A 27,236-nucleotide genomic window follows, 5' to 3' on the forward strand; every position below is an offset into this window, starting at 1 on the left:
AAGATGATTAGTTTTTAGTGAACAGAATAGCAACTGAAAAGATTAATAAATGTGGTGAAATTTATCAGATATAAAGTTGGAAGGTGCTTATTTTCTGAATTTATTAGTTAATACTGCAGCATTTATTGAAAGCATTTCACCTGAAAAAAACTGCCTTTTTGCTTAGTATGTTTAACAGGATGGTAAAAATGACCACTTGTGAATGTTTTTACTGAAAAAAATACTATAAAATGCTTAGACATAAACCTACCTAATGAAGTAAAAGACTTGTTTGTACTCAGAAAACTATGATGCTGATGGAAGAAATTGAAGACAACACAAACAGATGGAAAGATATACTGTGTCCATGGATTGGAAGAATTAATATTGTTAAAATGACAACACTACCCCATGCAATCTACAGATTTAATGCAATTTTTTCATGGGATTCACCAGGCGAGAATACTGGAGTGGGTTGCCATGCCCAGGGGATCTTCCCCACTCAGGGATCAAACCCACGTCTCCTGCGTTGCAGGCAGATTCTTCACTGCTGAGCCACTAGAGAAGCTCAAAGTATGTATGCATAAACAGAAAATTAATTCAGAAAAACTGTTAGTTGTCTACCTAGGCATGATGAGTTATTCTCCTTAAAGGGCCTGCATACACTAGCTTTGGGTGATTGCTAAGCAACCATTGTATTAATTAAGTCATTTCTAGAAAAGAGTCAATTTGGTTTGTCCTTGGTAGTATTGGATGGTGTGTTTCAGCCAAAGAAACTGCCTTAATTTCCTGCAGTATTTGCCTACTACTAGGGTACATCTTCAGAGAAGTCAATGGCACCCTACTCCAGTACTCTTGCCTGGAGAATCCCATGGACGGAGGAGCCTGGTAGGCTGCAGTCCTTGGGGTCCCGAAGAGTCGGACACGACTGAGCGACTTCACTTTCCCTTTTCCCTTTCATGCATTGGAGGAGGAAATGGCAACCCACTCCAGTGTTCTTGCCTGGAGAATCCCAGGGATGGTGGAGCCTGATGGGACAGAGTCGGACATGACTGAAGTGACTTAGCAGCAGCAGCAGCAGGGTACATCTTGCTATAAATAGGTCTCATTGACATTTTAATTACAGTAAGTCCCCTACATATGAACAAGTTCCATTCTGACAATAAGTTTGTAAGTCCAACAAAGTTAGCCTTAGGTACCCAAAGAACACAGTCAGCTATATAGTAGTGTACTGTAATAGGTTTATAATACTTTTCTAATAATATATAAAAATAAACAAAAAGAATAAAGAAAACATTTTAAATCTTACAGTACACTACCTTGAAAAGTAAGGTAGTACACTATAATAGCAGCCATACAGGGCCTGGCATCCAGTGAACAGACAAAAAGAGTTACTGACTAGAGGAGGGAGAGGAGGTGGGAGATGGAAGAGCTGAAAGATCCTCAGCAATAGGAGTTGGAGCACAAGCTACAATTTCACTCAAACTTGAGGTTGACGGAACCCATGTTGGTATCTTTGGAAAGCTCTCAACTTGAAGGCTCATATATAGAGGACTTACTGTAATGCTTAAAAAATAAGCACACAATGTTGTGAATGTACTTAGTGGCACTGAACTAACAGTTAAAAATGGTCAAAATTTATGTTATGAATATTTTACCCCCAAATAGTCCTATGGAAAAATTTACAAGTTAACAGAATTTTAACATTAATACTTGGCTCAGCTCATCTCTCAATGTCAACCCTGAATGTGCTGAGGTTGACTGTGAAAGGATGTGACATTATAGCCTTAGCCAATCTCTTCCTAGCCTTTCTTGTCATGCAGGTGAGGTTGAGGGTGGGGTGGGGAGTGGTGGTGTGCCAGAGAAGGTCTCTCAGTTCAGTTCAGTCACTCAGTCGTGTCCAGCTCTTTGCGACCCCATGAATCGCAGCACGCCAGGCCTCCCTGTCCATCACCAACTCCCAGAGTTCACTCAGACTCACGTCCGTCGAGTCAGTGATGCCATCCAGCCATCTCATCCTCTGTCGTCCCCTTCTCCTCCTGCCCCCAATCCCTCCCAGCATCAGAGTCTTTTCCAATGAGTCAACTCTTCGAATCAGGTGGCCAAAGTACTGGAGTTTCAGCTTTAGCATCATTCCTACCAAAGAAATCCCAGCTCCTTCAGAATGGACTGGTTGGATCTCCTTGCAGTCCAAGGGACTCTCAAGAGTCTTCTCCAACACCACATCTCTTGCCAGTTCTGCTGTTACGTAGAGGGCAAGTCTGCGTACATGTTTTCTTGTGTGATTGGAGACCTCTGAGTTGGCAGCAGCGCGCTATTCTTCCTTCATCCTGGAGAAAGGAGCAGTTCAAAGGTTCTGTCGCAGCAGGTGGGACGATCCTGGATATTCTGGCAGCTCCCCTCTGCCACTCTTAGCAGGCAATCAGCGGACGGAGGGCAGGGCTGGAATGAAAAAGGCTTTGGATCTCAGTGACAGGAGATGAAAGTTGCGAAAACTCTGCCCAGGTTTCTGCTCTGGATCAACTTTCCAGGTTATAGGATGAACAAACTCTTAAGACTGGCGGTGGTGCGTCCTCCCTGGGACTCGTGCCTTTGTCCCCCACGCCGGCTCAGAGCCGCTGCGCTCACAGTCCCGGCACCTGCCGGGTGTGCACCCCACCCTCCCGGCGTGCTGGAGCCTCCTCCGCCGCCGCGGGCCCTGCTCCACCAAGCACATGCGCACTGGCGACGCCGGGCCGGCGCCTTCAGTCTCCTCCTCCGCCGCCTCCCGATTCCGCAGTCACTTCCTGCAGCTGTTTCCCTGTGGGTCCGTTTGGACTGACTTTTGACAGTCAGCCTTCAGCTGTGGAGGGGGCTCTGCCCGGCCAGCCGAGAAAGTTACGCGGAGGGAGGCGGAGTAGAATCGGGCCGAGCCAGGCGTGGAGGACGGACGGCGGCGGGCGTCCGGGGCAGGCGCGGCGCCCAGACTCCCGGCGCGTCCCGGGGGTTCCGGTAAGTGCGGGCGATCGCGAGCCTCGGGGCATTTAGGACATTTAGGAGCACCAGAGCGACCAGGCTAGCAGTTCCTTTCCGGTGCGGTCTTTCCACCTGCCCTCCACGTGACCGGCTTGCGGTGCTTTTATTTATCTGTTTGTTTTTAAAGCATTTCACGTGTACTGTTTGGATCCTCTAGCTGTGGAGCTGCCTTGGCCCTAGCGCTTGCCCCCGCCCCGTGGGAGACCCGGGATTCCATCTTTCGTGATGGCATCCTCATGGGTGCGTGAGTGCGTGTGCGTGTATGTGTGTGTGTGTGCGTGTATGTGTGTGTGTGCGTGTATGTATGTATATGTGAGTGCGCTCTCTTGTGTATGCATGCACGTTTTAGAAATGTAAGATATATGTGGGCGATGCTGAAGTATATGTAGCTCTGATTCAAATATGTGAAAGGTTTCCTAGGATTCGGGCCAGTCATAACTGAGACTGGAGAACATTCACCAGTTCACCAAGGCCTCTTCTTCCCCAGGTTCTTTCGTTCTTTTGGGTCTTCCTTCTGTGATATACCTTACAACTGATTATTGTTTTATTGTCCTCTCTCATTCCTTCTCGCTGTGTTCTGATGACCTCTGAATAATGCTCACCGTCTTTCCCTCATTTTCGGAATTCCCAGTTACAGACTTACCTAGTTTCCTGAGGTGCTAGTAACCTGTTCTCTTATTGTCTTTCCTTTCCTCCGAAGATTTCTCCAAATGAGAAAGTGGTTGTCTTTAATGCAGTATGTGAAGAGTAGGCCCTAGTTCGATCATGAAAACTATGCTATATGATCATTCCTTTTCTTTAAACAGGGTAGACTGAGAAGGTTTGATTTTCTTTATTGTCCCCTCAACTCTTTCCATACCAGGACATTAACCACCATAAATCCTTCATTTATGCTACTTCAAGCATTAAATTGAATGGCTTTTATGATCTGAGGAATATTTTATTTACATCAGGCGTCAAGTTAGTTTCTTTTAATTTAATGCAGTAGTTGAACAGACCTGAGTCCTATATGCTTTGAATCTATTTATATTCCACCATATCTACTTTCACTGAAGGCTTTGTTTTTAGATTTTTATTTTATGCTAGTTTTTTTTTTTTTTGCAAGTATAGTAATACCTGATGTAATTGTCTTGTATAGATACTTTTGGGGGAGTTGACATCATTTTGATTGTTAAATATTACAAGAAAGAATTTTGGACTATCTAGGTATTCTTTAAACATTAAAAGATAAAATGTGATAGTGGGTAAGTTTGTACTGTATGAGAATTTTTTCTTCAATTCAGGAGATTTTATCAGGCCTTTATTATGATGGAAGCCTGTAGACCACGCTGGGGGAGACACATGCTGGTATTTCCTCAAGTGGGAGTGAACTTTTATAAAACAAGTCCAGACATGTCTAGGCCATTGGTAACATTTGATTTTCTCTTTATATTGTGTATTTCCTTTATCAAGATGTTTTAACATCCTCCTCCATCATTTATCTCTGAGCTGGCAGCTTGTCATTGGCACTTTGGTATCCTTTTGTTTCTGTACAGGTGGTATATGTAGTCTTTTAATATTACTAATTGTCATGATTAGGTAGTTAAAATTTTTAAAAAGGGGTCTTTGTCCCCGTAGTTTTCTTTTTTAAAATATCCGTATTTGCCTTTGCTTTCTGAATGTCTTTACTTGGTTTAATTGAGAGGAATAATGTGATTATAGAGAACCTGACTTTTTAAATGTTCTAAATCTGTATTGCTTTTTAAAAAATATTCTCAGAGGTATGGACAGCATATTTCTGCTTGAGAATAAAATAACATTATTGTTTTTCTAAATATTATGCTTATTCAACAATATGCTTATATGCTTATTCAACAATATGCTTATATGCTTATATCAACAATATATGCTTATATTCAACAATAAGAAATATTGTTGAATACTATGACTAATGATGTATGTACTTTGCCATTTAGTACATTATTTTCCCATTGCACTGATAACCTCTCCTGCTCTAAGAGCCTGAATTTAGTACAAAAACTGTTATTTGGTTGAAATTTACAGGTGTAGATACTTATTAAGTGTGGTAAAAGAGATTTAACTTTTCAAAATTGTTCTTGGTTGATTTCAGTAAATCTATTATCATAAAACCTATACTTTTCTATTGCAGATGGAAAATTTTGGCACTTAAAATAGCTATGTTCAATTGACCAAAAAGAGGTTTTAATAGTATTGAAAGTGGAAGGAATAGAGGATTTTGAGATAAGGATTTTAATTTGGGTCAGTTAGAATCGTGGGAACTCAAAGCGCATAGTGTGGTTCATTTTGAGATACTCAGGGTTAGGGGCTTCCCTCATAGGTCAGTTGGTAAAGAAATCACCTTCAATGCAGGAGACCCCATTTTGATTCCTGGATCAGGAAGATCCACTGGAGTAGGGATAGACGCACTCCAGGATTCTTGGGCTTTGCTTGTGGCTCAGCTGGTAAAGAATCCGCCTGCAGTGCAAGAGACCTGGGTTTGATCCCTGGATTGGGAAGATTCCCTGAAGAAGGGAAAGGCTACCGACTCCAGTATTCTGGCCTGGAGAATTACCTACATCAAATAGTGCATGAAGTAAGCGTCCAGTGGGGTACTGGATCATACTGCCAGGGCCCCAGTATAATTCTAGTTCCTCAGTCTTTTCAACTATTTGCTTTCTCTTATAGTCTCTATTGTTTCCCTCAGAAAAACCCAGTATGTTCCAATCCCAGTTCAGTTTTACCTGTTTCTCCTGCCTCTGACCCAGATGGCAACTTCTAATCTTGAGTATCTCAAAATGAACCACACTATGCGCTTTGAGTTTCCACGATTCCAATTAACCCAAATTAAAATCCTTATCTCAAAATTTACTCTAGAGAGAGAAATAAAATACTCTGATTTTATAGGAGATTAATGAATCAATCTAAGGCTACATGAGGTGGGGTCTTCAACTTGAGCCTGTGGGGCACAGGCATGTAATATGAATAGAAGCAGCAGACTGAGTGGGCACTTGAGGCGGCCTAGAGAAGACAAGCTTGGGTACCCAGGACAGTGCCTCTCAATACTCACTAGCTATTGTTGCCCATGTAGGACTATGGTCCAAGTGTTGTCAGATCCCCCTTTTATCAAGAGGAGCCACAAATCTTTTGATTTTGAAATGTTGACAACCAATTCAATTTAAAAATGAAAGCAAAATGAAACACTGTGTATTCCAAACAGAGCACATCTGTGGCTGCATGTGGCCTTCAGGTTGTTTGCAACCTCCACTTTGAAGATTCAAATCAATTTTTTTGGTATTACTAGTTGATCAGAAGGTACATGTTTATTTATTTTTGTCACATTTAGTGACTCAAGAGGTTTTCCAAGATATTAGAGTATATGTCTAATATTAGCTATTAGATATATAGAGTTCCTGGATAGTTAAGCTAGTTCTAGAAGTGTTTGCAGTAGTTTGAACAGTGACACTCTTGATTTCACTGTTTTTGATATTATTTGGATGCAAAGATAGTTTGCATGAAAAGGGGATATTTGCTAAGGTTCTCTGCTGGTGGGATTTTTTTTTTTTTTGTCTATGTATGATTATCATCAAGAATGTTTTAAGTGTGCCTGAGGGAAGGGGTCTGGACTGGGTGACCTTTGATGTTCATTTCAGTCATGTGACTTTTAGATTTAATTAGCCATGGATGCAATGCTATTAATGTTCATGGGCCAGAGGGACTGCAGTTGGAACTGTGCCAGGCAAAATCAAGCCAAATCCATAAAGCTCTTCTCAGTGGAAGAGTGTTGTGTCAATGTGGATTAACAGATGGGGGAAGTGAGGGAATGAGGGAAAAGAAAGGGAGTCCCAGAGATAGTTTAGAGAAGTAGAGGAAGGAACCTATGATGTGGTCATTTACATATCATATTGCTGATGACACATTTTTAAGTTTTTTTTTTTTTTCAATATTTGCTGTTGATTCAGATTTGAAGACCTGACTTCTCCTCATCCTTTGGATGATGCCCAAGGCTTTTCTACCCAATGATCCTCTTGCAACACGCCGGGCTTCCTCCGCCTAAGCGGCCCTCATCCTCTCCTCCTATGTCAGTGGCCGCCAGGTCTACAGGAGCCTTGCAGCTTCCACCGCAGAAGCCTTTTGGGCAGGAGGCTTCCTTGCCTTTGGCTGGAGAAGAAGAGCCACCTAAGGGAGGGGAACAAGACACTGCCCTGGAGGAGCTATGTAAGCCCCTGTACTGCAAGCTCTGCAATGTCACCTTGAACTCAGCGCAGCAAGCCCAGGCTCATTATCAGGTAAGGGAAGAAAAGAAAAATCAAGCATCTAGTGGGAGAACATTTCAGGGCTCTGCCCAATTCACAGGTGTCTATGAAATGACCATTTGTGTCTGGAATAATACAATGGCTAAGTGTTTGGCTAAAAGCACAGTGTTGCTACTTTAAAAGAAAACATCACTTTTCGTGGAATGGGATTTCTTTCAACTTCCTACACTTAGCTGTGTGGCATCAGTTTACCTGGGGTTTTGTGTGCGTGTGTGCTCAGTTGCTTCAGTCACGTCTGACTCTTTGTGACCCTGTGGACTGTAGCCCTCTGGGCTCCTCTGTCCAGGGGATTTTCCAGGCAAGAATACCAGAGTGAGTAGCCATTCCTTTCTCTAGGGGATCTTCCTAACCCAGGGATGGAACCCACTTCTTTCACATTTCCTGCATTGGCAGACAGATTCTTTACCACTGGTGCCACCTGGGAAGCCATCTGTTGTTTTAGGCAAATAAAATCACCTATGCATGTTTGAACCTGTGGTCCTAAGGAGATCAGTTGTTTGAAGTATTGTGTACCATACTCAATTCAGTGTTAAAATTGTCTGAAAGAATTAGTTTTATAAATATTCTCTTCCAGCTAATGCAGTTTGTATCAGTTCAGAATATTCTTTGTCTATGAATCTTAAGCTTTTCCTTTTGACCTCTGTCACTGCTAAGGAAAACACAGGTATGTTTCTTGATTGTTTTCTGTATATAAAATTATGTCCTCTTTTTTTTTTGAGAAAAGAGATCTAAGAAGCCATTGAGGCCAAATGCCATTGAATGAAAATATGTTTTCTGGGTCATATTGATTTGACTATTTATTCTCTGCATGAATATCTGAAATAATAGGACAGTATGGTAGAAGGATATTTGTTAGGAAGATGTTTCTCCTGTTGTGCCTCTGTAACTTCCTTCAAGTTTTTATTTACTCTGGGTGTAAGTCTTTGCTGTTCTGTTTAGGGCTGATCTTCAAGGTGGCTAATTGCGTCACTTCATGATTGTACATCAGAGACATTTTAATGGTGAATTGTTTTCTTTGGGATTTAGGGGAAGACATGTTACTTGTATGGAGTTCCTGTTGTTGGCTTGATTTTGCCCTCCAACGCAAAGAGTTAATTATATCATCCGATCTTGGCATGTCGCTGTTGCTCCTTGACCAGTGTGTTCGTCGCTCTGTCGTGTCCGACTCTTTGATCATTATTGGTTCATAAAAGCCTCTTCTGGATTTATCTTACGTTTCTTTCTTTCCCCACCCCCCACTCTCATCCCCTCTGTGTATCACTTCCCATGACAGTGGTTTGACACGGCTTCTTCTTTTGCCAGTTTTACTTTTCGGTTGTGGCCTGTTAGGATGATCCATGTCAGATTCAACTCACAGTGCTATTAACAGCTTTGTCTTCATTTGTTTCTGTGGCATGTTTGGTCTTATGGCCTACGACTCATGGAAATCAAGCCTGGTTTCTAAAGTTTTGATTTTTTGCTGTTTAAACCATTAACTTGGGAGCAAGTTAATTGTGTGTCATATACACATGTAAGTACCATTTACAGAAAAGTTGTCTGCTTTCATGAGGGAAAACTCTTGGGCAATATGTAATTTAAATATATGTGCATGGATTGTACATACACCTCCTGCCTTTTTCCTTCCTAATATCTCTTTGTGACAGTGATGGATGCTTCTGGTTATGCATAGAGTTCAATTTGATCAGAGTCATTGGATTATAAGGCTTAAACTAGATAAGAAAGAGAACCAGAATTTATTTAGGTTTTTTTCTTTTCTTCTACACTTGTGTGTATGTGTGCTCTGAACTTTTTAGCTGATGAGTAATATATACTTAATTTCAGCTTCCTTGGTGATACAGTGAATATATGAATTAGAAAATATAAGAAAATGGAATTAAATTTTAGATAATCAGAATTTTTAAGTAGAAAAGTTGGAGAAGGACAGCCTGTTCTAGAAACAATTTAAGCAGCCAAGAACTGAGGAAAAGTAGAGTAGAGAAGAAGCAAACTGGTACCTAGAGAGTGGAACCTAATAGAAAACAACAAGTTTGAGTGTAATAAAAGCCAGTTCTTAAGAGCTCAGAAGCAAACATTTGAATGAAACCAGTGTTACTGCTAATTCTTAGGGGAAGAAGTTTTCTTCCTCTAAGAAACAAAGCAAGCTGTTCATGTATAAAAGTACAGAGCAGTTTCATTAGGATAGCATACTGCTAAGTCACTTCAGTCGTGTCCGACTCTGTGCGACCCCATAGAGGCAGCCTACCAGGTTCTGCCGTCCTTGGGATTCTCCAGGCAAGAACACTGGAGTGGGTTGCCATTTCCTTCTCCAATGCATGAAAGAGAAAAGAGAAAGTGAAGTCGCTCAGTCGTGTCCGACCCTCAGTGACCCCATGGACTGCAGCCTTCCAGGCTCCTCCATCCATGGGATTGTCCAGGCAAGAGGACTGGAGTGGGGTGCCATTGCCTTCTCCATAGGATAGCATAGAAGAAAGCTAATCCAGAAATGAAATCTGGATTTCAACCTGAGAGAAATGTCAGCATGCGAGAGTGTGGATCAAAGGGTAGATCAGAATAATAAATAATCTGAGTGTGAACACAACATATGTGGGTGCACCAACATAGGAAAAAAGCATAGAAATGTTATCCTGAAAGATACATCGAAGACTATACCAAGGGTACACGAATAGGCTGTGATTTAGGAAGTCTTCTAGAGACAAGGGTAAAACTAATGAGTGAGGCTTACTGAGGACCAGAAATGGGCAGAATAGCAATGATTGTACACTGATACAGCAAGGTGGCTGATGAGATGATGGAAATAAAGTTCTATTTCAACTCTAAAACATGCTTTGTAATTTTTTAATACTGACTGGTACCAAGACCACAGATTCATTATGTGTGAGATAAAATGGATCAGTGGTAGCCTATTTATAAGCTAGAAACACATTCATGTGAGGTAATAAATCACAGTTGATTACATTACTCAAAATGTTTTAGTCAGTTGATGCCATTGTTGAAATGTCAAAGTTTCAAATTGCCCAGGGTATTGTAAACAGCCTTCAGTCTGGTTTGTGTGGTGTTACGGTAGAGACTGACCATATCATGCTCCAGTAATCCAGGACACACAATGGAAACTGCTCAACAAATACTTCCCTTTAAGCTCACTGAGATTTTCCCCTGCCATCCTTGTGTTCCTAAGCTGGGGCTGCCTTAGTGATGACCCATGCACATCAGTGGTCATCACAGATTTAGTTCTATTCCTAGGACTTTTTAACCCAGTCAGCTTGCTTCAAAATAACGCTTTGCTATTGTTTCATTTTTAATGATGGTACATATTTTTGTGGTCTCAAAATGATGACTTTAGTTATAATTTAAAGTAAAACCTTTGGAGGAAAAATATGTATTCATTTTATTAAAATCTGTCTGTAGGCTTCAGGTGACTTAGGGTAAGCCAGACATGGAGCAACATAATACTGTTTCAGCAGCATAATTGCCCAGAGGAAGAATCACTTTAGGATAGAAGGTCATTAATAGAAATGTAAAAAGCAAAAAGCATTAGATAAATTTTGCTAAGGCCTCTACATTTTGAAATAACATCAACCATTTTTTCCTGTTAATTCATGTAACTCATTTGAAAAAGAACTAGTTATTCAAGGTACATTTTAAAAATCTGTCATCAACATAGATTTCTATTCATAATATTTAGTAGCCAAACAACAACATACCATAGTAAGTAGATTAATTTGAAAAACACAGAACACAGGGCAAAAAAGTAGTTCTAGAATTGAAATACATAAGGTAGTGACCTTAATTCATAATTCAGAGGATACAGCTGATGTTATCCCCAAATTTAAAGTACTGATTTTGGCACATACATTTTTACGTTGATCACCCAGCTTTGGATGATGCCAGCTTTGGATGGCATAATCTCTAATGTCAGCTAATGTTTATGTTTTTCGCTCCCCACCCCACCCCCATCCCCCACCCCCCCCCCCCACCCCCCCGCCAGATTTCCCATTTGATTGTTTTCCAGTTGAACTTGCAGTGTACTGAGAGTGGTCAAAATAAACTTTGTTGGTGGATAGAAGCTCTCTGTGACCCTGTTAGCTGGATCTCACCACCTTTCTGCTTCCCTGTCGCATCCTGCCTACATCTTGCACGCTTAGTCACTCAGTCATGTCTGACTCTTTGTGACACAGGGCAGGCGGATTCTTGACTGCTGAGCCACCAGGGAAGCCCCCTCCCTACCTGGTTTCTTTGCATTTCACAATAGATATCCTTTCTTCTTTACAAGGCTGATTCCTCACCCTGTGCTCGGGATTTCATCACCTGTCATCCCTTCTTTACCTCAATCAGATTAAAAACATGCTTAGGTTTTTTCCCCCATGTCAATAAAAATAGCGACAAAAACCTTTCCTTTCCTTTTAATTCCTCTTGTTAGCAATCTTTCTTTTCTTCTGTCCTTAAGAGTTCTGCTGGATATACTTGTCTTCTTCAAGTTTTCATTTCCCTACCCACCATACTCTGGTTTCCATTCTAGTATTCTAGTGAAATGGTCCTTTTCAAGGCTATCTGTGACATTAGAGGTGAAATCTAGCTCCTTCTCACTTAGCCTCTTTGTAGCATTTGCACTGGTAACAGTTTACTCCTTAAAACATTCAAAGATATTTTTCTCAAAATAATGCCTATAGAATAAAGATTTATAATGAAAAGCAGTAATCACCTGTTCTCACTTCCACAGCTATGCCCTACCTTTTCTTCTCTATTCTTCTTTCTGCCTCCCATCTTGGGTTGGCTCTAGTTTTATTTTGACAACATCAAGTTTTATAACATTTTTGTTTATTCTATAATCAGATTAAGTTTCCTATGCTTGATATTTGCAAGTTGACTTGAATTGTTAAAAATTGATATTTAGCTTTTGTATTATTAGTAGGGAAATGTTCAGTGCAAAGCTATTTATTTCTTTCTGTTTCCAATGTCATGGTTCCACACCACTTAAAAGAGATGTTCAAATGGATAGCTCTTTCTTGAAAGTCACCAGTTCCTCAAAATCATTCCCTTTTAGTTTCCTTCAGATGTGTATTATAACTTTGAAATAGCCTTTTGTTTTTCCCTGAGTTTCTCACACTTTCTTAAAAAAAATAGAAGATTCTTATGCCTTAAAAAAATCTGCTGCTGCTGCTGCTAAGTTGCTTCAGTCGTGTCTGACTCTGTGCGACCCCATAGACGGCCTCCTACCACGCTCCTCTGTCCCTGGATTCTCCAGGCAAGAACACTGGAGTGGGTTGCCATTTCCTCCTCCAGTGCATGAAAGTGAAAAGTGAAAGTGAAGTCGCTCAGTCCGTCCATGGGATTTTCCAGGCAAGAGTACTGGAGTGGGGTGCCATTGCCTTCTCCGTAAAAAAAATCTACTAGCTTCTTAATCTTTCTTTTTATTGTTTATAATCCATTTCACTTATCTTCATGAAACCCACTGATTGCTTGTTCTAATTTGAACCAGATACTTTACATTTGGATCATGACTTCATTGTGTATCTTTTTTTGTTTCCAGTAGTTTTTCATTGCTTTCATTTCCCCCCTTCTTTTTGTTACATGATATATCTTTATCATATCCTCATTTTCCCCTCCAAACTCTTGATCACTCTATGTATTGTGTGGAATCTCCTTTTTGCCCCCAGATCCTTCTGTCTTCTTGCTCCATTCTCAACTGGTTGCCCTCTGAGTTTGCTGCACAGCTGTTAGTTTTGAATTTTTCTTCATTGCTCTATGGCTTAGGTTGCCATTTTCTAAATATGCATGTTTTCCTTTTTTTATCCTATTTTGTTGGAGTACATCTTCACATTACTTGAAGGAAGAAAGGATAAATATAAATGTAAATTACAGCACATTTCTCTCTCTTTAAAGTGAAGTAGTAATGAGTGGAAAATAATATTTTTCTGAGACATCTTTGTGTGTCTAAAAATGTCTGTATTAGAACTTCATACTTGACAGTTTGGTTCCAGGTTGACTATTATTTTCCTAAAAGGTTAAAAGCTATACCGCATTGTGTGTGCATGTATACCTGTGTGTTTTGTTTTGTTTTGGTCTTCCTAGTGTTGCTGGAGAGAAATCTTATTCAGATTCTTTTTCTCTTGTGGGTGACCCACTTTAATTTTGGGCTTTTTTTCCCTGGAAGTTTTTCAGCTTTCTTTTTTATCCTTGGTATCTAAAATTTCAGAGTGATGGGTGTGTTTCGGTCTGGGTCTTCATTCATCTGTCCCTGTCAGCCCTAGAGGATCCTTTCAGTTTGCATACTCTCATTTCTCTTGAGCTCTGGGGAATTTTCTTTGATATGATTTCCTTGATAATATTCTTCTCTATATTTCTCTTTTTTTCCCCTGGTAATTCTATTAGCACTATCTTGGATTAGCTGGATTGATTCTTCATATTTCTTATTTCTCCCTTTTATTGAATTTCTGAGAGGTATTCTTGAATTCTAATGCTGTGTTGAATTTTTTTAATTTTGATAATCATATCTTTAATTTTTAGGGGTATATTGATTTATTATTTTCTTTTCTAGCATCTGTTTTATAGGATATTAGTTAATATATCATGGGGTCAGACTAGTGTTTAAGTTCTAGTACGAAATACTCACTAGATGTATGGTATTGGAAATATACCCTAATTTCTCTATGCCTCATGAAGATGGTGATGATAATGATGATACTTATCATACCTGCAAGTTAGTAGGTATAAAATATTTAGGACAGCCCCTAGTACTTGAGTGAGTCCTTAATTGTGTTTAGTTGTCCTAAGGTGCAATGGAGCAGGGTGGTTTGGACTCTGGAACAAGAGTATTCTCATTTCTGGCATTTACTTGTGGCTTTGGGCAACTTTTATTTTATTTTATTAACTTCTAAATGTGAATAGTTTTATTGTATAAAACGCTTCTTAAAAATTTCTGCATGCACCTCATCAGATTCCCCCAATATTAATATTTTATATACCTAAAGTATAGTTATCAAAATCAGGAACTCAATACTGATAACAACAATATTATCTGCTCTACAGACTGTTTTGTTGTTCAGTTGCTAAGTCATGTTTGACCCTTTGTGACCCCATGGACTGTAGCACACCAGGCTTCCCTGTCCTTCACCATCTCTCAGAGTTTGCTCAAACTCTTGTCCATTGAGTTGGTGATGCCATCCAACCATCTCATCCTCTGTCGTCCCCTTCTCCTCCTGCCTTCAATCTTTCCCAGGATCAGGGTCTTTTCTAGTGAGTTGGCTCTTCGCATCAGGGGGGCCAGAGCATTAGAGCTTCAGCTTCAGCATCTGTCCTTCCAATAAATATTCAGGGTTGATTTCCTTTAGGATTGACTGGCTTGATCTCCTTCCATTCCAGGGGAGTATCAAGAGTCTTTGCCAGCACCATAATTCAAAAGCATCAATTTTTCGGTGCTCAGCCTTCTTTATGGTCCAACTCTCACATCCGTACGACTACTGGAAAAACCATAGTTTTGGCTATACAGACCTTTTACATTTCATCAATTGTTTACTAATGTCCTTTCTCTGGTTCAGGGATTCAATCCTAGATAAATTTTTGCATGTAGTGTTATGTGTTCTTTAATGTGGATGGGTTAAATTTTTCTATGCTTTTTACTGTCTTGCAGTTTTTGAGAAGTTGTTTTGTAGAATGACCCAATTTGGGTTTGTTTGTTGTTTTCTTATGATTGAATTCAGGTTATGTGGGGTTTTTTTTTTGGACAGGAATACCACAGAACTGATGTTGTGTCTTTCCCATTTTTTCATATTGGAAAGGACTTGATGTGAATATTTCCATCACTGCTGCTGTTCACTTTTGATCACTGATTAAGGTGGTGCCTGCTGGGGCTCTCCTTTGTAAAATTACTGTTTTTCTTCTTATGTTTAATAAGTATCATATGGGGAAACACCTTGGGACTATGTGAATATTTCTCATTCTATTTTTACATAGTGATGTACATAATAGTGATAATAGCATCTATTAATGATTTTTCCCTGCAGTAATTATTACCGTGGTGTTTGCCAAATGGTGATTTTTCTGCTTCAATCATTCTTTCTATATTTATAGTTAGAATTTTACTTTAATGAAGAACTTTCCCAAATAATTAGTATCACTATGGATTGTAGATTCTTATATTAATTCAGGGATATAAATACTTACTATAATTTATTTTGATGTATTCACTGTCTCACATTTGACCAGTGTGTTTCCCTTCAGGCTGGTGCTTATATTCATTTGACATGTCCCCATTATTTTTGGTGTAGTTCCTTACTTTCTGACAGTACAAAGTATTCCAGGATTTTTTGGTACCTTCCCCATGTCAACCATTTCTTCAAGGAGCCAGTTTTTTTTTTTTAAATTGGAGAATGGTATTTAGAGACCAAAATCTGAGTGTTGGGTGTGCCTTTTGGTACTCGAGTGTCATTGCTTCTAGATCTTCTTATGATAGAGCTAGTTATATATGTTTCATTATACACAGCACACACATTCACACACACGCACACGTACACACTCACAGTACACATAAAAATAGTTCTGGGATTGATAATCTATGTCCTTTTGGAAAATAAGCATGCTAATGAGAGGATAATATTTATGTCTTGTTCTTTTGGTGTCTAGCATTATAGTGTGTAGTCAAAATACTGTTTTACAAAATTACTTAGGTTACAAAGATGCTGCTCTGCTAGTGTTGTCCTTTGTAAAGTTATTGTTTTTCTTTTTGTGCTTGGTAAGTATTATGGGAGAGATACTTTCAGACTGACTATGTGAATAGTTTTTTCCTTCCCTCCTCCTTTGGTGTGGTCATGTGATTTTTTCATACAGTTAGGCTTATTTCTGTTTGTACTTATTTCACTTTGGGTCTTCCCCAATTCTTGTTGACTTTGATTCTTTTTCTAAGCCTGTAGAATGTTAATATAGTTCTAAAAGTCAGAATCATACAAAAAGGTGTATTTATTTAGAGTTTTAATTCATTTTTATTGGAGTAGAGTTGCTTTACAATGTTGTGTTAGTTTCCACTGCACAGCAAGGTTAATCAGCTATATGTATACATATATCCCTCTTTCTTGGATTTCCTTCCCTTCCAGGTCGCCACAGAGCACTAACAGAGTTTCCTGAGCTATACAATAGGTTCTCATTAGTTATCTCTTTTATACTTAGTATCAATAGTGTATGTATTTCAATCCTAATCTCTCAATTCATCCCACACCCCCGCTCCCCACCTGGTCTCCATATGTTTGTTCTCTACACCTGTGCAAAAGGTATATTTAGAAAGGTGTCACATTATATCATCCCTTGTACTCCTTTTTCATTTTCTCCTCATTTACACTATTTTATATGATTTTACCAACCTGTTCAGTTATTTACTGTTTTACTACCTGATTTGTCAGTTTTTAATGGTATCCCAACTGTTGCCTATTACAGAATCAATGAGCTTATTCTACTTTCCTTTTCCCATTTTTGTTGCATTATTTCCATTGTGTCATAATGTATAATATTTAAACATTAATCTTTCACTGTCATCTTCACCTTTTTAGTGTTTGATACAGTTCAGTTCAGTCTCTCAGTCGTGTCCAACTCTTTATGACCCCATAGACTGCAACATGCCAGGCTTTCCTGTCCATCACCAACTCACAGAGCTTGCTCAAACTCATGTCCATTGAGTTGGTGATGCCATCCAACCATCTCATCCTCTGTCGTCCCTTTCTCTGCCTGCCTTGCCTTCAATCTTTCCCAGGATTGATCAATTTAGACACCTGAAAATAACATCAGTCCTTTTGGTGGTTTCCCCAGTCATTTCTTGGGTGAATGAAGTGTTAGTAGATTTTTCAAGAGTGCCTTTTAAGTACTGAATTCCTAAGGTCTTGTGTATTTAGAAATATTTTTTATAGTCTTCACATTTGATACAGGAATAGTTGGCTGGGCATAAAATCCATGGTTCACACCTTTATTTTTTAAAAAAGGCTGTTCCATTATTGCCTTGCTTTGTGTATTGTGGACGCCATTCTAATTCCTTAACCTTTGCAAGTTATTTGATTTTTGCCTGGAGAGTTTAAGAGGACTTTTTTTTTCTTTTCTTTGAAGTCTCATACAGTTTAAAAGATCGACTGGAGATTTGATTGTTCTGGGTTAATTTTCCCAGATACCTGGCATGCCTTTTCAATATGTAGATTCGGATCTTCATTTACTTTTGGACAATTTTAGACGCTTTTGAACAATTATAGTTTCAAATGTTAGTTCTGTTTGATTGTTTGATTTTGCTTTTCTTCTCTGGGGACTCCAGTTCTATATAAGTCATTCTTTCTTGTCTTCCACTTCTATTGCTTCCTCTCTTGACCCTTTACATTTTTTTATTTTTATCATTTTTATTTTCTTGACTGCTTTTCCGTCTTTCATCAATGCCTCTTACTACATTTCATTTGAGTCTATTCTTTGACAGTTGGGTTTACTCCTCATTTTGGATATAAGTACTTTTTACTTTCTAGAATTTAATTATCCTTCTTTTCATTTCTCATTATATTTTGCCTAATTTTTCTTTGTACAATTTGAATTCCTATTTCAAGGTGATTTTTTTTATATCCCCAAGTTTTGTTTGAATATATATTTAATTCTGTTTGGAGTGTTGTTTTCTTTTGTTTCTTTTTGTTTGTTTTGGAGGTGTAATTCATTTGCTGAGATGTATTTTTTTGGTAACTTTGTGTAGAATTGATTTCTTTTTGTGTATTTAGTATGTGGGTTTTGGGTAGTTTATGAGATTCATAATTCAGTGGCAACCTCTTCTATCACTGTAGCAAAGTCCAGTTCTTTAATAATTTTTTTTTTTTATGGTGGTCCGGAGAGTGTTTGTATGTCCTCTGATTTTTTTTTTAAAATTCACTTTTGACTGCACTGGGTCACTGTTGCTGTGCAAGGGCTTTCTCTAGTTGTGGTGAGCAGGGGCTACTCTCTAGCTGTGGCACGCAAGACCCAGAATGTGCGGGCTTCGGTAGTTGTGGCTTGTGGGCTCCCGAGTACAGGCTCAGTAGTTATTGCACATGGGCTTAGCTGCTCTGAGGCATGTGGAATCTTCCTGGACCAAGGATTGAACCTGTGTCTCCTACAATGGTAGGCAGATTCTTTGCCACTGGACCACCTGGAAAGTCCTGTCGTCTGAATTTTGCTTTGTTCTTTTTTGTCCTGAGGATGCTGACTTTTCCCATTGCTTCTCTTCCTCTTCACCTGCTTGTTGCCAAAGGGTGCTGCTCCCCTCCTTTTTGCCTTTTTCTCCTCTAAAAGCCACTTTGAAGATAGCCACTTCAGATCCTGTGTACATTTAAGTCCCTGTCTAGCAGTCGGTGACTGGATCATGCTTTAATATTTATAAAATTGGGGGATTTACTTTTTCTGGTGGTGGTTATAAAGCAATCTTAGCTTTATAATCTAGCTGCAAGCTCCTTCTCTGTGTCCTTCGGTTGTTGTTGGACTGCTCTCGCTTACTGGGAAGGCTTGTGGCAGGAGCATGAGTGATTACTCATTGGGATTTGATGTCTTTTCTTTTTTACTTACTGTTATTTTGGAGTCTGGGCATTCTGTGGCTTCTAGTTGTATGGAGGGCATGGATTTTGTGTTTTGTCTTTCTTATTGTTCTGTGTTGTTTGTGGAGGATGTATGGAGAAACGCAAATCTAGGCAGCCTCTATGGAGCTATCTGAAAACTCTTGGGTAAATGATTAACTCATTGAACTTAGTTTCCTAATGTGTAAAATGGGGACAGTAATTTTACCTACTTGATAGAGATTTCATGATGGTTAAATGAGATAATATTGATAAAGTGTTTAGAACACTACCTGTCACATGAGTGCTCAAAATTGTTAGTCGCCATTGTTATCATTAATGTATGGATGCGATATTTGCTCAAATACTGCTGTAGATACTGGTTTGGAATTAAATGCCTGATACTATCTAAGGTTGATCCCTCCTGTAATCCTGTGTACCTCATTTTCTTCTGCCTTTTTATGGACTGTGGTTCTGTAACTGTGGTATAGGTCCTGCATATCTGTTCTTTTGTTTTAGTGACTTCCTCCTGTTGCCATGCAAACAAGCCTAAGCCATCTTAAATTTTTTTTCCTACTGATTCATTTCCCCTTCTAACTCTGTACTCTGTTTCTCTGCTCCATGTTGTAGTAGAACTTGTCCGTATAGCTGCCTGTATTATACTGGTTGTCTCCATTTTCACCTCTCCCATTCTTTCCCTTCATGTGGTCTTTTATCCCCCACTACTCTACTGAAGTGGTTCTTACCAAGGTTATTCTTTATATCTGTTATATCTGTATCTTTTCAAATCCACTGTTACTTCTCTGTGCTGACCTGGTAGAACCATTCCTTTTTTTGTTATTGCTGTTTTAAAATCATTTTGAAGCCCCTCAGATACAAAAAATATTTGAAATAATATAATGGACATGTGTATTTGTCATGTAGCTTCTAGAATGAAAAGCTAGAGTCATCTAGCTTCAGTTCAATTGAACTTGTGTCCTTTCCCAACTAAGTTGCTCCTATCTGAAAGGTCAGTTTTCATTCCAGTCACAAAAAAAGGCAATGCCAAAGAATGTTCAAACTACCACACAGTTGCACTCATCTCACATGCTAGCAAAGTAATGGTCAAAATTCTCCAAGCTAGGCTTCAACAGTATGTAAATAGAGAACTTCCAGATGTTGTAGCTGGATTTAGAAAAGGCAGAGGAACCAGAGATCAAATTGCCAATATCTGCTAGATCACAGAAAAACTAAGAGAATTCCAGAAAAAACATCTGCTTCTGCTTCACTGACTACACTAAAGCCTTTGACTGTGTGGATCACAACAAACTGTGGAAAATTATTCAAGAGATGGGAATACCAGACACCTTGCCTACCTCCTGGGAAATCTGTATGCAGGTCAAGAAGCAACAGTTAGAAATGGACATGGAACAATGGACTGGTTCCAAATTGAGAAAGGAGTACGTCAAGGCTGTATATTGTTACCCTGCTTATTTAACTTATATGAGGAGTACATCATGCAAAAGGCTGGGCTGGATGAATCACAAGCTGGAATCAAGATTGCAGGGAGAAATATCGACAATTTCAGAAATACAAATGATACCACTCTAATGACAGAAAGAGAAGAGGAACTAAAGAGCCTCTTGATGAAAGTGAAATAAGAGAGTGAAAAAGCTGGCTTAAAACTCAACATTCAAAAAGCAAAAATCGTGGCATCCGGTCTCATCACTTCATGAGAAATAGATGGGGAAACAATGGAAAGAGTGACAAAGTTTCTTTTCTTGGGCTCCAAAATCACTGCAGATGGTGACTGCAGCTATGAAATTAAAAGACACTTGCTCCTTGGAAGAAAAGCTGTGGAAAGCCTAGATAGCATATTAAAAAGTGGAGACATGACTTTGCTGACAAAGGTCTGAATACTCAAAGATATGGTTTTTCTAGTAGTCATGTATGGATGTGAAGGTTGGACCATAAAGAAAGCTGAGTGCCAAAGAACTAATGCTTTTGAACTGTGGTGCTGGAGAAGACTCTTGAGAGTCCCTTGGATGGATAGCAAGGAGATCAAACCAGTCAATCCTAAAGGAAATCAGTCCTGAATATTCACTGGAAGGACTGATGCTGAAGCTGAAGCTCCAGTACTTTGGCCACCTGATGGGAAGAACTAACTTATTGGAAAAGACCCTGATACTGGGAAAGATTGAAGGTAGGAGGAGAAGGGGATGACAGAGGATGAGATGGTTGGATGGCATTACTGGCTCTTGGTTGGATGGCATCACCAGCTTGATGGACATGAGTTTGGATATGAGTCTGGAAGTTAGTGATGGAGAGAGAAGCCTGGCATGCTGCAGTCCATGGGGTTGCAGAGTTGGACACGACTAACTGACTGAACTGAACTGAACTGAGCTGCTTTTATGCTCCCAGATGTAGCCACTATACTAAATTGGTATTTTTGTCCCCCACCTCCCCTCCCACCACTTTTTTGTATTTTTGCTACATATATATCTTCCTACATAAAATGTAGTGGTTTCATATTTTAATGCTCACATTAAAGTGATTATGCCTACATATCTTCTTTTCCAATATGTTCTTTTTATTCAGGATTTTGTTATAAGAATCTTTTTTGTTGTCACACAGGGCCTAGTATTTGTATTTTAATCATAGTATAGTGTTACATTGTATAAACAGACTACAGTTTATCCATTATCCTGTAGTTGGACTCCTAAGTTGTTTCCACTTTTCAGTGGTTACAAACAGTCCTTCTGTGAACAGTCCTCATAGGTGAGTTAGTCAGTTTGGTCAGACAGTCATGTCAAAGTGTCCTGTCTGACTTTTGGCAACCCCATGGACTGCAGCACACCAGGCTTCCCTGTTCATCACCAACTCCAGGAGCTTGCTTAAACTCATGTCCATCGAGTCTGTGATGCCACTGAATCATTTCATCCTCTTTCTCATCCTCTTTTTTCTCCTGCTGTCAGTCTTGCCCAGTATCAGGGTCTTTTCAAATGAGTCAGTTCTTCCCATCAGGTGGCCAAAGTATTGGAGCTTCAGCTTCAGCATCAGTCCTTCCAATGAATTTTCAGGACTGATTTCCTTTAGGATTGACTGGTTTGACCTTGCAGTCCAATGGACTCTCAAGAGTCTTCTCCAACACCACAGTTCAAAAACATCAGTTCTTCAGCACTCAACTTTTTTTATGGTCCAACTTCCACATCCATACATAACTACTAGAAAAACCATAGCTTTGACTAGATGGACCTTTGTCGGTAAAGTAATGTCTCTACTTTTTAATTTACTGTCTAGGTTGGTCATAGGTTTTCTTCTAAGGAGCAAGCATCTTTTAATTTCATGGCTACAGGCACCATCTGCAGTGATTTTGGAGCCCAAGAAAATAAATTCTGTCACTGTTTCCATTGTTTCCCCGTCTATTTGCCATGATGTGATGGGACTGGATGCCATGACCTTTGATTTTTGAATGTTGAGTTTTAAGCCAACTTTTTCACTCTCCTCTTTCACTTTCATCAAGGGGCTCTTTAGTTCCTCATCGCTTTCTGCCATATGACTAGTGTCATATGGTGCCACTGATGACAGGTTATTGCTATTTCTCCTTGCAGTCTTGATTCCAGCTTGTGCTTTATCCAGCCTGGCATTTCGTATGATGTACTTCTGATATAAGTTAAATAAGCAAGGTGGTCATATACAGCCTCAACGTACTCCTTTCTCAATTTGGAACCAGTCCGTTGTTCCATGTCCAGTTCTAGCTATTGCTTCTTGACCTGCATACAGATTTCCCAGGAGGCAGGTAAGGTGGTCTGGTATTCCCACCTCGTGAAGAATTTTCCACAGTTTGTTGTGATCCACACAGTCAAAGGCTTTAGTGTAGTCAGTGAAGCAGAAGTAGATGTTTTTCTGAAATTCTCTTGGTTTTTCTGTGATTTAGCAGATGTTGGCAATTTGATCCCTAGTTCCTCTGCCTTTTCTAAATCCAGCTAGAACATCTGGAAGTTCTCGATTCACATACTGTTGAAACCTAGCTTGGAGAATTTTGAGCATTGCTTTGCTAGCGTGTGAGATGAATGCAACTGTGTGGTAGTTTGAGCATTCTTTGGCATTGCTTTTCTTTGGGATTGGAATGAAAACTGACCTTTTCCAGTCCTGTGGTCACTGCTTAGTTTTCCAAATTTGCTGGCATATTGAGTGCAGCATTTTCACAGCATCATCTTTTAGGAGTTGAAATAGCTCAACTAAGATTCCATAACCTCCACTAGCTTTGTTTATAGCGATGCTTTCTAAGGCCCACTTGACTTCACATTCCCGGGTGTCTGGCTCTAGGTGAGCAATCACAGCATTGTGGTGATCTGGGTCATTCAGATATTTTTTAGTATAGATCTTCTGCATATTCTTGCCACTTCTTCTTAGTATCTTCTGCTTTTGTTAGCTCCATACCATTTCTGTCCTTTATTGTGCCCATGGAAAAAGCAAGAGAGTTCCAGAAAAACATCTATTTCTGCTTTATTGACTATGCCAAAGCCTTTGACTGTGTGGATCACAATAAACTGTGGAAAATTCTGAAAGAGATGGGAATACCAGACCACCTGATCTGCCTCTTGAGAAATTTGTATGCAGGTCAGGAAGCAACAGTTAGAACTGGACATGGAACAACAGACTGGTTCCAAATAGGAAAAGGAGTTCGTCAAGGCTGTGTGTTGTCACCCTGTTTATTTAACTTATATGCAGAGTACATCATGAGAAACACTGGACTGGAAGAAACACAAGCTGGAATCAAGATAGCTGGGAGAAATATCAATCACCTCAGATATGCAGATGACACCACCCTTATGGCAGAAAGTGAAGAGGAACTAAAAAGCCTCTTGATGAAAGTGAAAGTGGAGAGTGAAAAAGTTGGCTTAAAGCTCAACATTCAGAAAACGAAGATCATGGCATCTGGTCCCACCACTTCATGGGAAATAGATGGGGAAACAGTGGAAACAGTGTCAGACTTTATTTTTCTGGGCTCCAAAATCACTACAGATGGTGACTGCAGCCATGAAATTAAAAGACGCTTACTCCTTGGAAGGAAGGTTATGACCAACCTAGATAGCATATTCAAAAGCAGAGATATTACTTTGCCAACAAAGGTTCGTCTAGTCAAGGCTATGGTTTTTCCAGTGGTCATGTATGGATGTGAGAGTTGGACTGTGAAGAAGGCTGAGCGCCGAAGAATTGATGCTTTTGAACTGTGGTGTTGGAGAAGACTCTTGAGAGTCCCTTGGCCTGCAAGGAGATCCAACCAGTCCATTCTGAAGGAGATCAGCCCTGGGATTTCTTTGGAAGGAATGATGCTGAAGCTGAAACTCCAGTACTTTGGCCACCTCATGTGAAGAGTTGACTCATTGGAAAAGACTCTGATGCTGGGAGGGATTGGGGGCAGGAGGAGAAGAGGACGACAGAGGATGAGATGGCTGGATGGCATCACTGACTCGATGGATGTGAGTCTGAGTGAACTCTGGGAGTTGGTGATGGACAGGGAGGCCTGGTGTGCTGCGATTCATGGGGTCGCAAAGAGTCGGACACGACTGAGTGACTGATCTGATCTGATCTTGTATGAAATGTTCCCTTGGTATCTCTAATTTTCTTGAAGAAATCTCAACTCTTTCCCATTCTATTGTTGTCATAGGTAGATCCTTATATGTATGTTTTCTTGAAGAGATCTCTAGTCTTCTCCATTCTTTTTCCTCATATGTATGCTTTTGTTTGGAATACCTGTAAGTAAATATCCTAGGTTATAATGTATCTAATTAGACTCTTTTTTTGAAACACCTTGTTCTAGACTTCCATAATGCCACAGTTGTCTGGTTTCCATTTTACTTCATTAACCAGACATTCTCAATCTCTTTTTTCTGGACCCTCATTCCTTAGGCTCTGTTTTCTATCTTCCCATTTCTTATGATCTTTGTCAAATGCAATTCAGTCATGTAACTGCTGTGCTTAAAGTGCTTCAGAGCCCCCTGCTGCCTCTAAAGTCCAAGGTCTATATCATCGACAAAACCATACACAATTAGCTCCCTGTGTGTATCAGCTCCTACCTCTTTTCCAAAGGATCCTGGAGAGCATCTCAAGCAGACTGCCGTTTCCTTACACTGTTCCTCTGTTAACAGTTGTCTTTCCCTTCATTCCTTACCTGCCTAGTAAACTTGCTCATTTTAAAAGATAACTCCTAATGCTCCCTTTCAGGGAAGCTTTCCCTGGTACTCTCAGGCAGAAGTAAGCCTTCCCTTCTCTTTGTTCTCTTAGCAGTTTGTTCCTTATTTGCACTCTAATAGTGATTTGTTCAGCCAACAAATATATAGTGATTGCCTGCTATGTGTTAGAAATTGTTCTAGAAATTGGGGCTAGAACAGTACACAAGATGGACAAGGTCCTTATTTTCAAGGAGTCTACATTCCAGAGGGTAGGAAAGAGAAAAAAATAAGCAAACAAACATTATTTCAGTTATAAATGGTACTATGATGAAATAAAACCAGACAGTGTGGTAATGTGATTCAGCATGTGTGTGTTGGGTGGGGGAAGTGTTGTTCGATGGGGGTGACACCTCAGATTGAGTAAGATGCTGTTTGATGTTGTTTGAACTGAGACTTGAAAGGTAAGAAGGAACCAGCCATGTAGAGATTGGAAAGAACATTTTAAGCAGAAAGAATGGCAAGTGCAATGGCCTTAGAGTCGATGTGTTTGGCATATTTTAAGTGTATGTGTTTGGTTGTCAGGCAGGAACATAATGAGGAGGCGGGCAGGGAGCTGTGTGAAATCAAATCTGAGAAGTAGACAGGGCCAGATCAAAAAGGGCTTACAGGAAAGATTCGCTGATTATATTTTAAGTGTAGTAGGAGGCCATTGGAAAATGTTAAGTGAGACAGTGACCTATCAGTTTGGCTGGTATGAGAATACTAGGAGGATGAGAGGGACACCAGAGACCATTAGGGGTTGTTGCCTACTGCAAGCGAAAAGAGTTGGTGGCTTGGAATACTGTGGTATTTCAGTGTCCATGGAAAGAAATGGAGTAACTTAGAATATATTTTAGAGGTAGGCTGACAGGACTTGCTGATGGATTGAATGTGTTGGCTTTAAGGAGGGATGGAATCAAGGAAAGGACTCCTTGGCTTTTCTTGAGTAACTAGGTGGCGAGTAATGTCATTTACTGACATGTGGATGAATGGTGGTGGCGGCAGTGATGAGATCGTTCTGTGGTGGGGAGGGAATTAAAATTTATGTTTTAGATATTTTAAGTTGGATATATCTTCCCTGGTGGCTCAGAGGTTAAAGTGTCTGCCTCCAGTGTGGGAGGCCCCACGTTCGATCCCTGGGTCGGGAAGATCCCCTGGAGAAGGAAATGGTAACCCATTCCAGTATTGTTGTCTGGAGAATCCCATGGATGGAGAAGCCTGGTAGGCTACAGTCCATGGGGTCACAAAGAGTCGGACACGACTGAGCGACTTCATTTACTTACTTACGTACTTAAGTTGGATGTGCCTCTTAGGTGGCTTTCCCATGTGGCACAGTGGTAAAGAATCTGCCCGCCAGTGCAGGAGATAAGAGATATGGGTTCAATCCATGGGTCAGGAAGATCCCCTGGAGGAGGAAACGGCAACCCAGTTCAGTATTATTGCCTGGAAAATCCCATGGACAGAAGAGCCTGGCGGGCTACAGTCCATGGGGTCACAGAGTCGGACACAGGTCAGCACAGCACACACATACACATGCCTCTTAAGGCTGCAATGTATGGACAGCAAGGAGGCAGTTGGCTATACGGCTCTGAAGGTCAGGGATTGTCTTAGTCTGTCTTAGGCTCAAACAACAAACATCTATTTCTCACAGTTGCAGAGGCTGGAAGTCTGAGATCAGGGATCTAGCATGGGTGGGTTCTGAGGTGCTCTTCCAGATTGCAGACAGCCAGTTTCTCCTAAATCCTTACATGGTGGAAAGCGAGCAAGGGAGCTCCCTAATATCTTCTTTTAAAGGCAGTAATTAGACTCTACCCTTGTGACCTCATTACCTCCCAAAGGTCCCACCTCCAACTACCATCCCATTGGGAGTTGATTTCAAAATAGGAATTTTGGAGGGACATAAGCAATCAGTCTATAACAGGAATAGTGATAGGTAATTTCAGGAATCGCGAACTTACTGATTGTATTTTAAAGCTATGAGACTGAGTAAAATAACCTAGGGTTTGTGTATGGATGGAGAGAAAAGAGGGCTGAGGGTAGTGCATTGGATACTGCAGCCTTTGGAGAATGAGAGGCTGGGAGGTAAGAGGGAGTCATAGAAGATGATAGAAGGAAGGAGTATCAATACTATTGTGCTTCTTAGAGTTACAGTATAATAAAGGCACACATGTGATCACTGGATTTGACTCCCTGGAAGTCAC

The 27,236-nt window shown here is 40.1% G+C and overlaps 1 protein-coding gene across 3 annotated transcripts in view; it reads left to right on the top strand.

Moving 5' to 3' along the window:
- The first annotated feature begins 2,714 nt into the window (after positions 1-2,714).
- Positions 2,715-27,236, top strand: part of ZMAT3 (zinc finger matrin-type 3) — a 38,898-nt gene continuing 14,376 nt past the window's right edge. The window contains exons 1-2 of one of the 3 annotated variants that reach the window (XM_027540505.1): positions 2,715-2,970; positions 6,954-7,280. In XM_027540505.1, the coding sequence (XP_027396306.1) occupies positions 7,011-7,280 (270 nt within the window). In that variant the 5' untranslated portion in view covers positions 2,715-2,970; positions 6,954-7,010. Of the gene's footprint in view, positions 2,971-3,100; positions 3,235-6,953; positions 7,281-27,236 lie in introns of those variants that run through there. The other 2 variants (XM_027540519.1, XM_027540511.1) reach the window with 2 other exon arrangements.

The sequence above is a fragment of the Bos indicus x Bos taurus genome, chromosome 1 (assembly GCF_003369695.1).
Source record: "Bos indicus x Bos taurus breed Angus x Brahman F1 hybrid chromosome 1, Bos_hybrid_MaternalHap_v2.0, whole genome shotgun sequence".
NCBI classification, from domain to species: domain Eukaryota; kingdom Metazoa; phylum Chordata; class Mammalia; order Artiodactyla; family Bovidae; genus Bos; species Bos indicus x Bos taurus.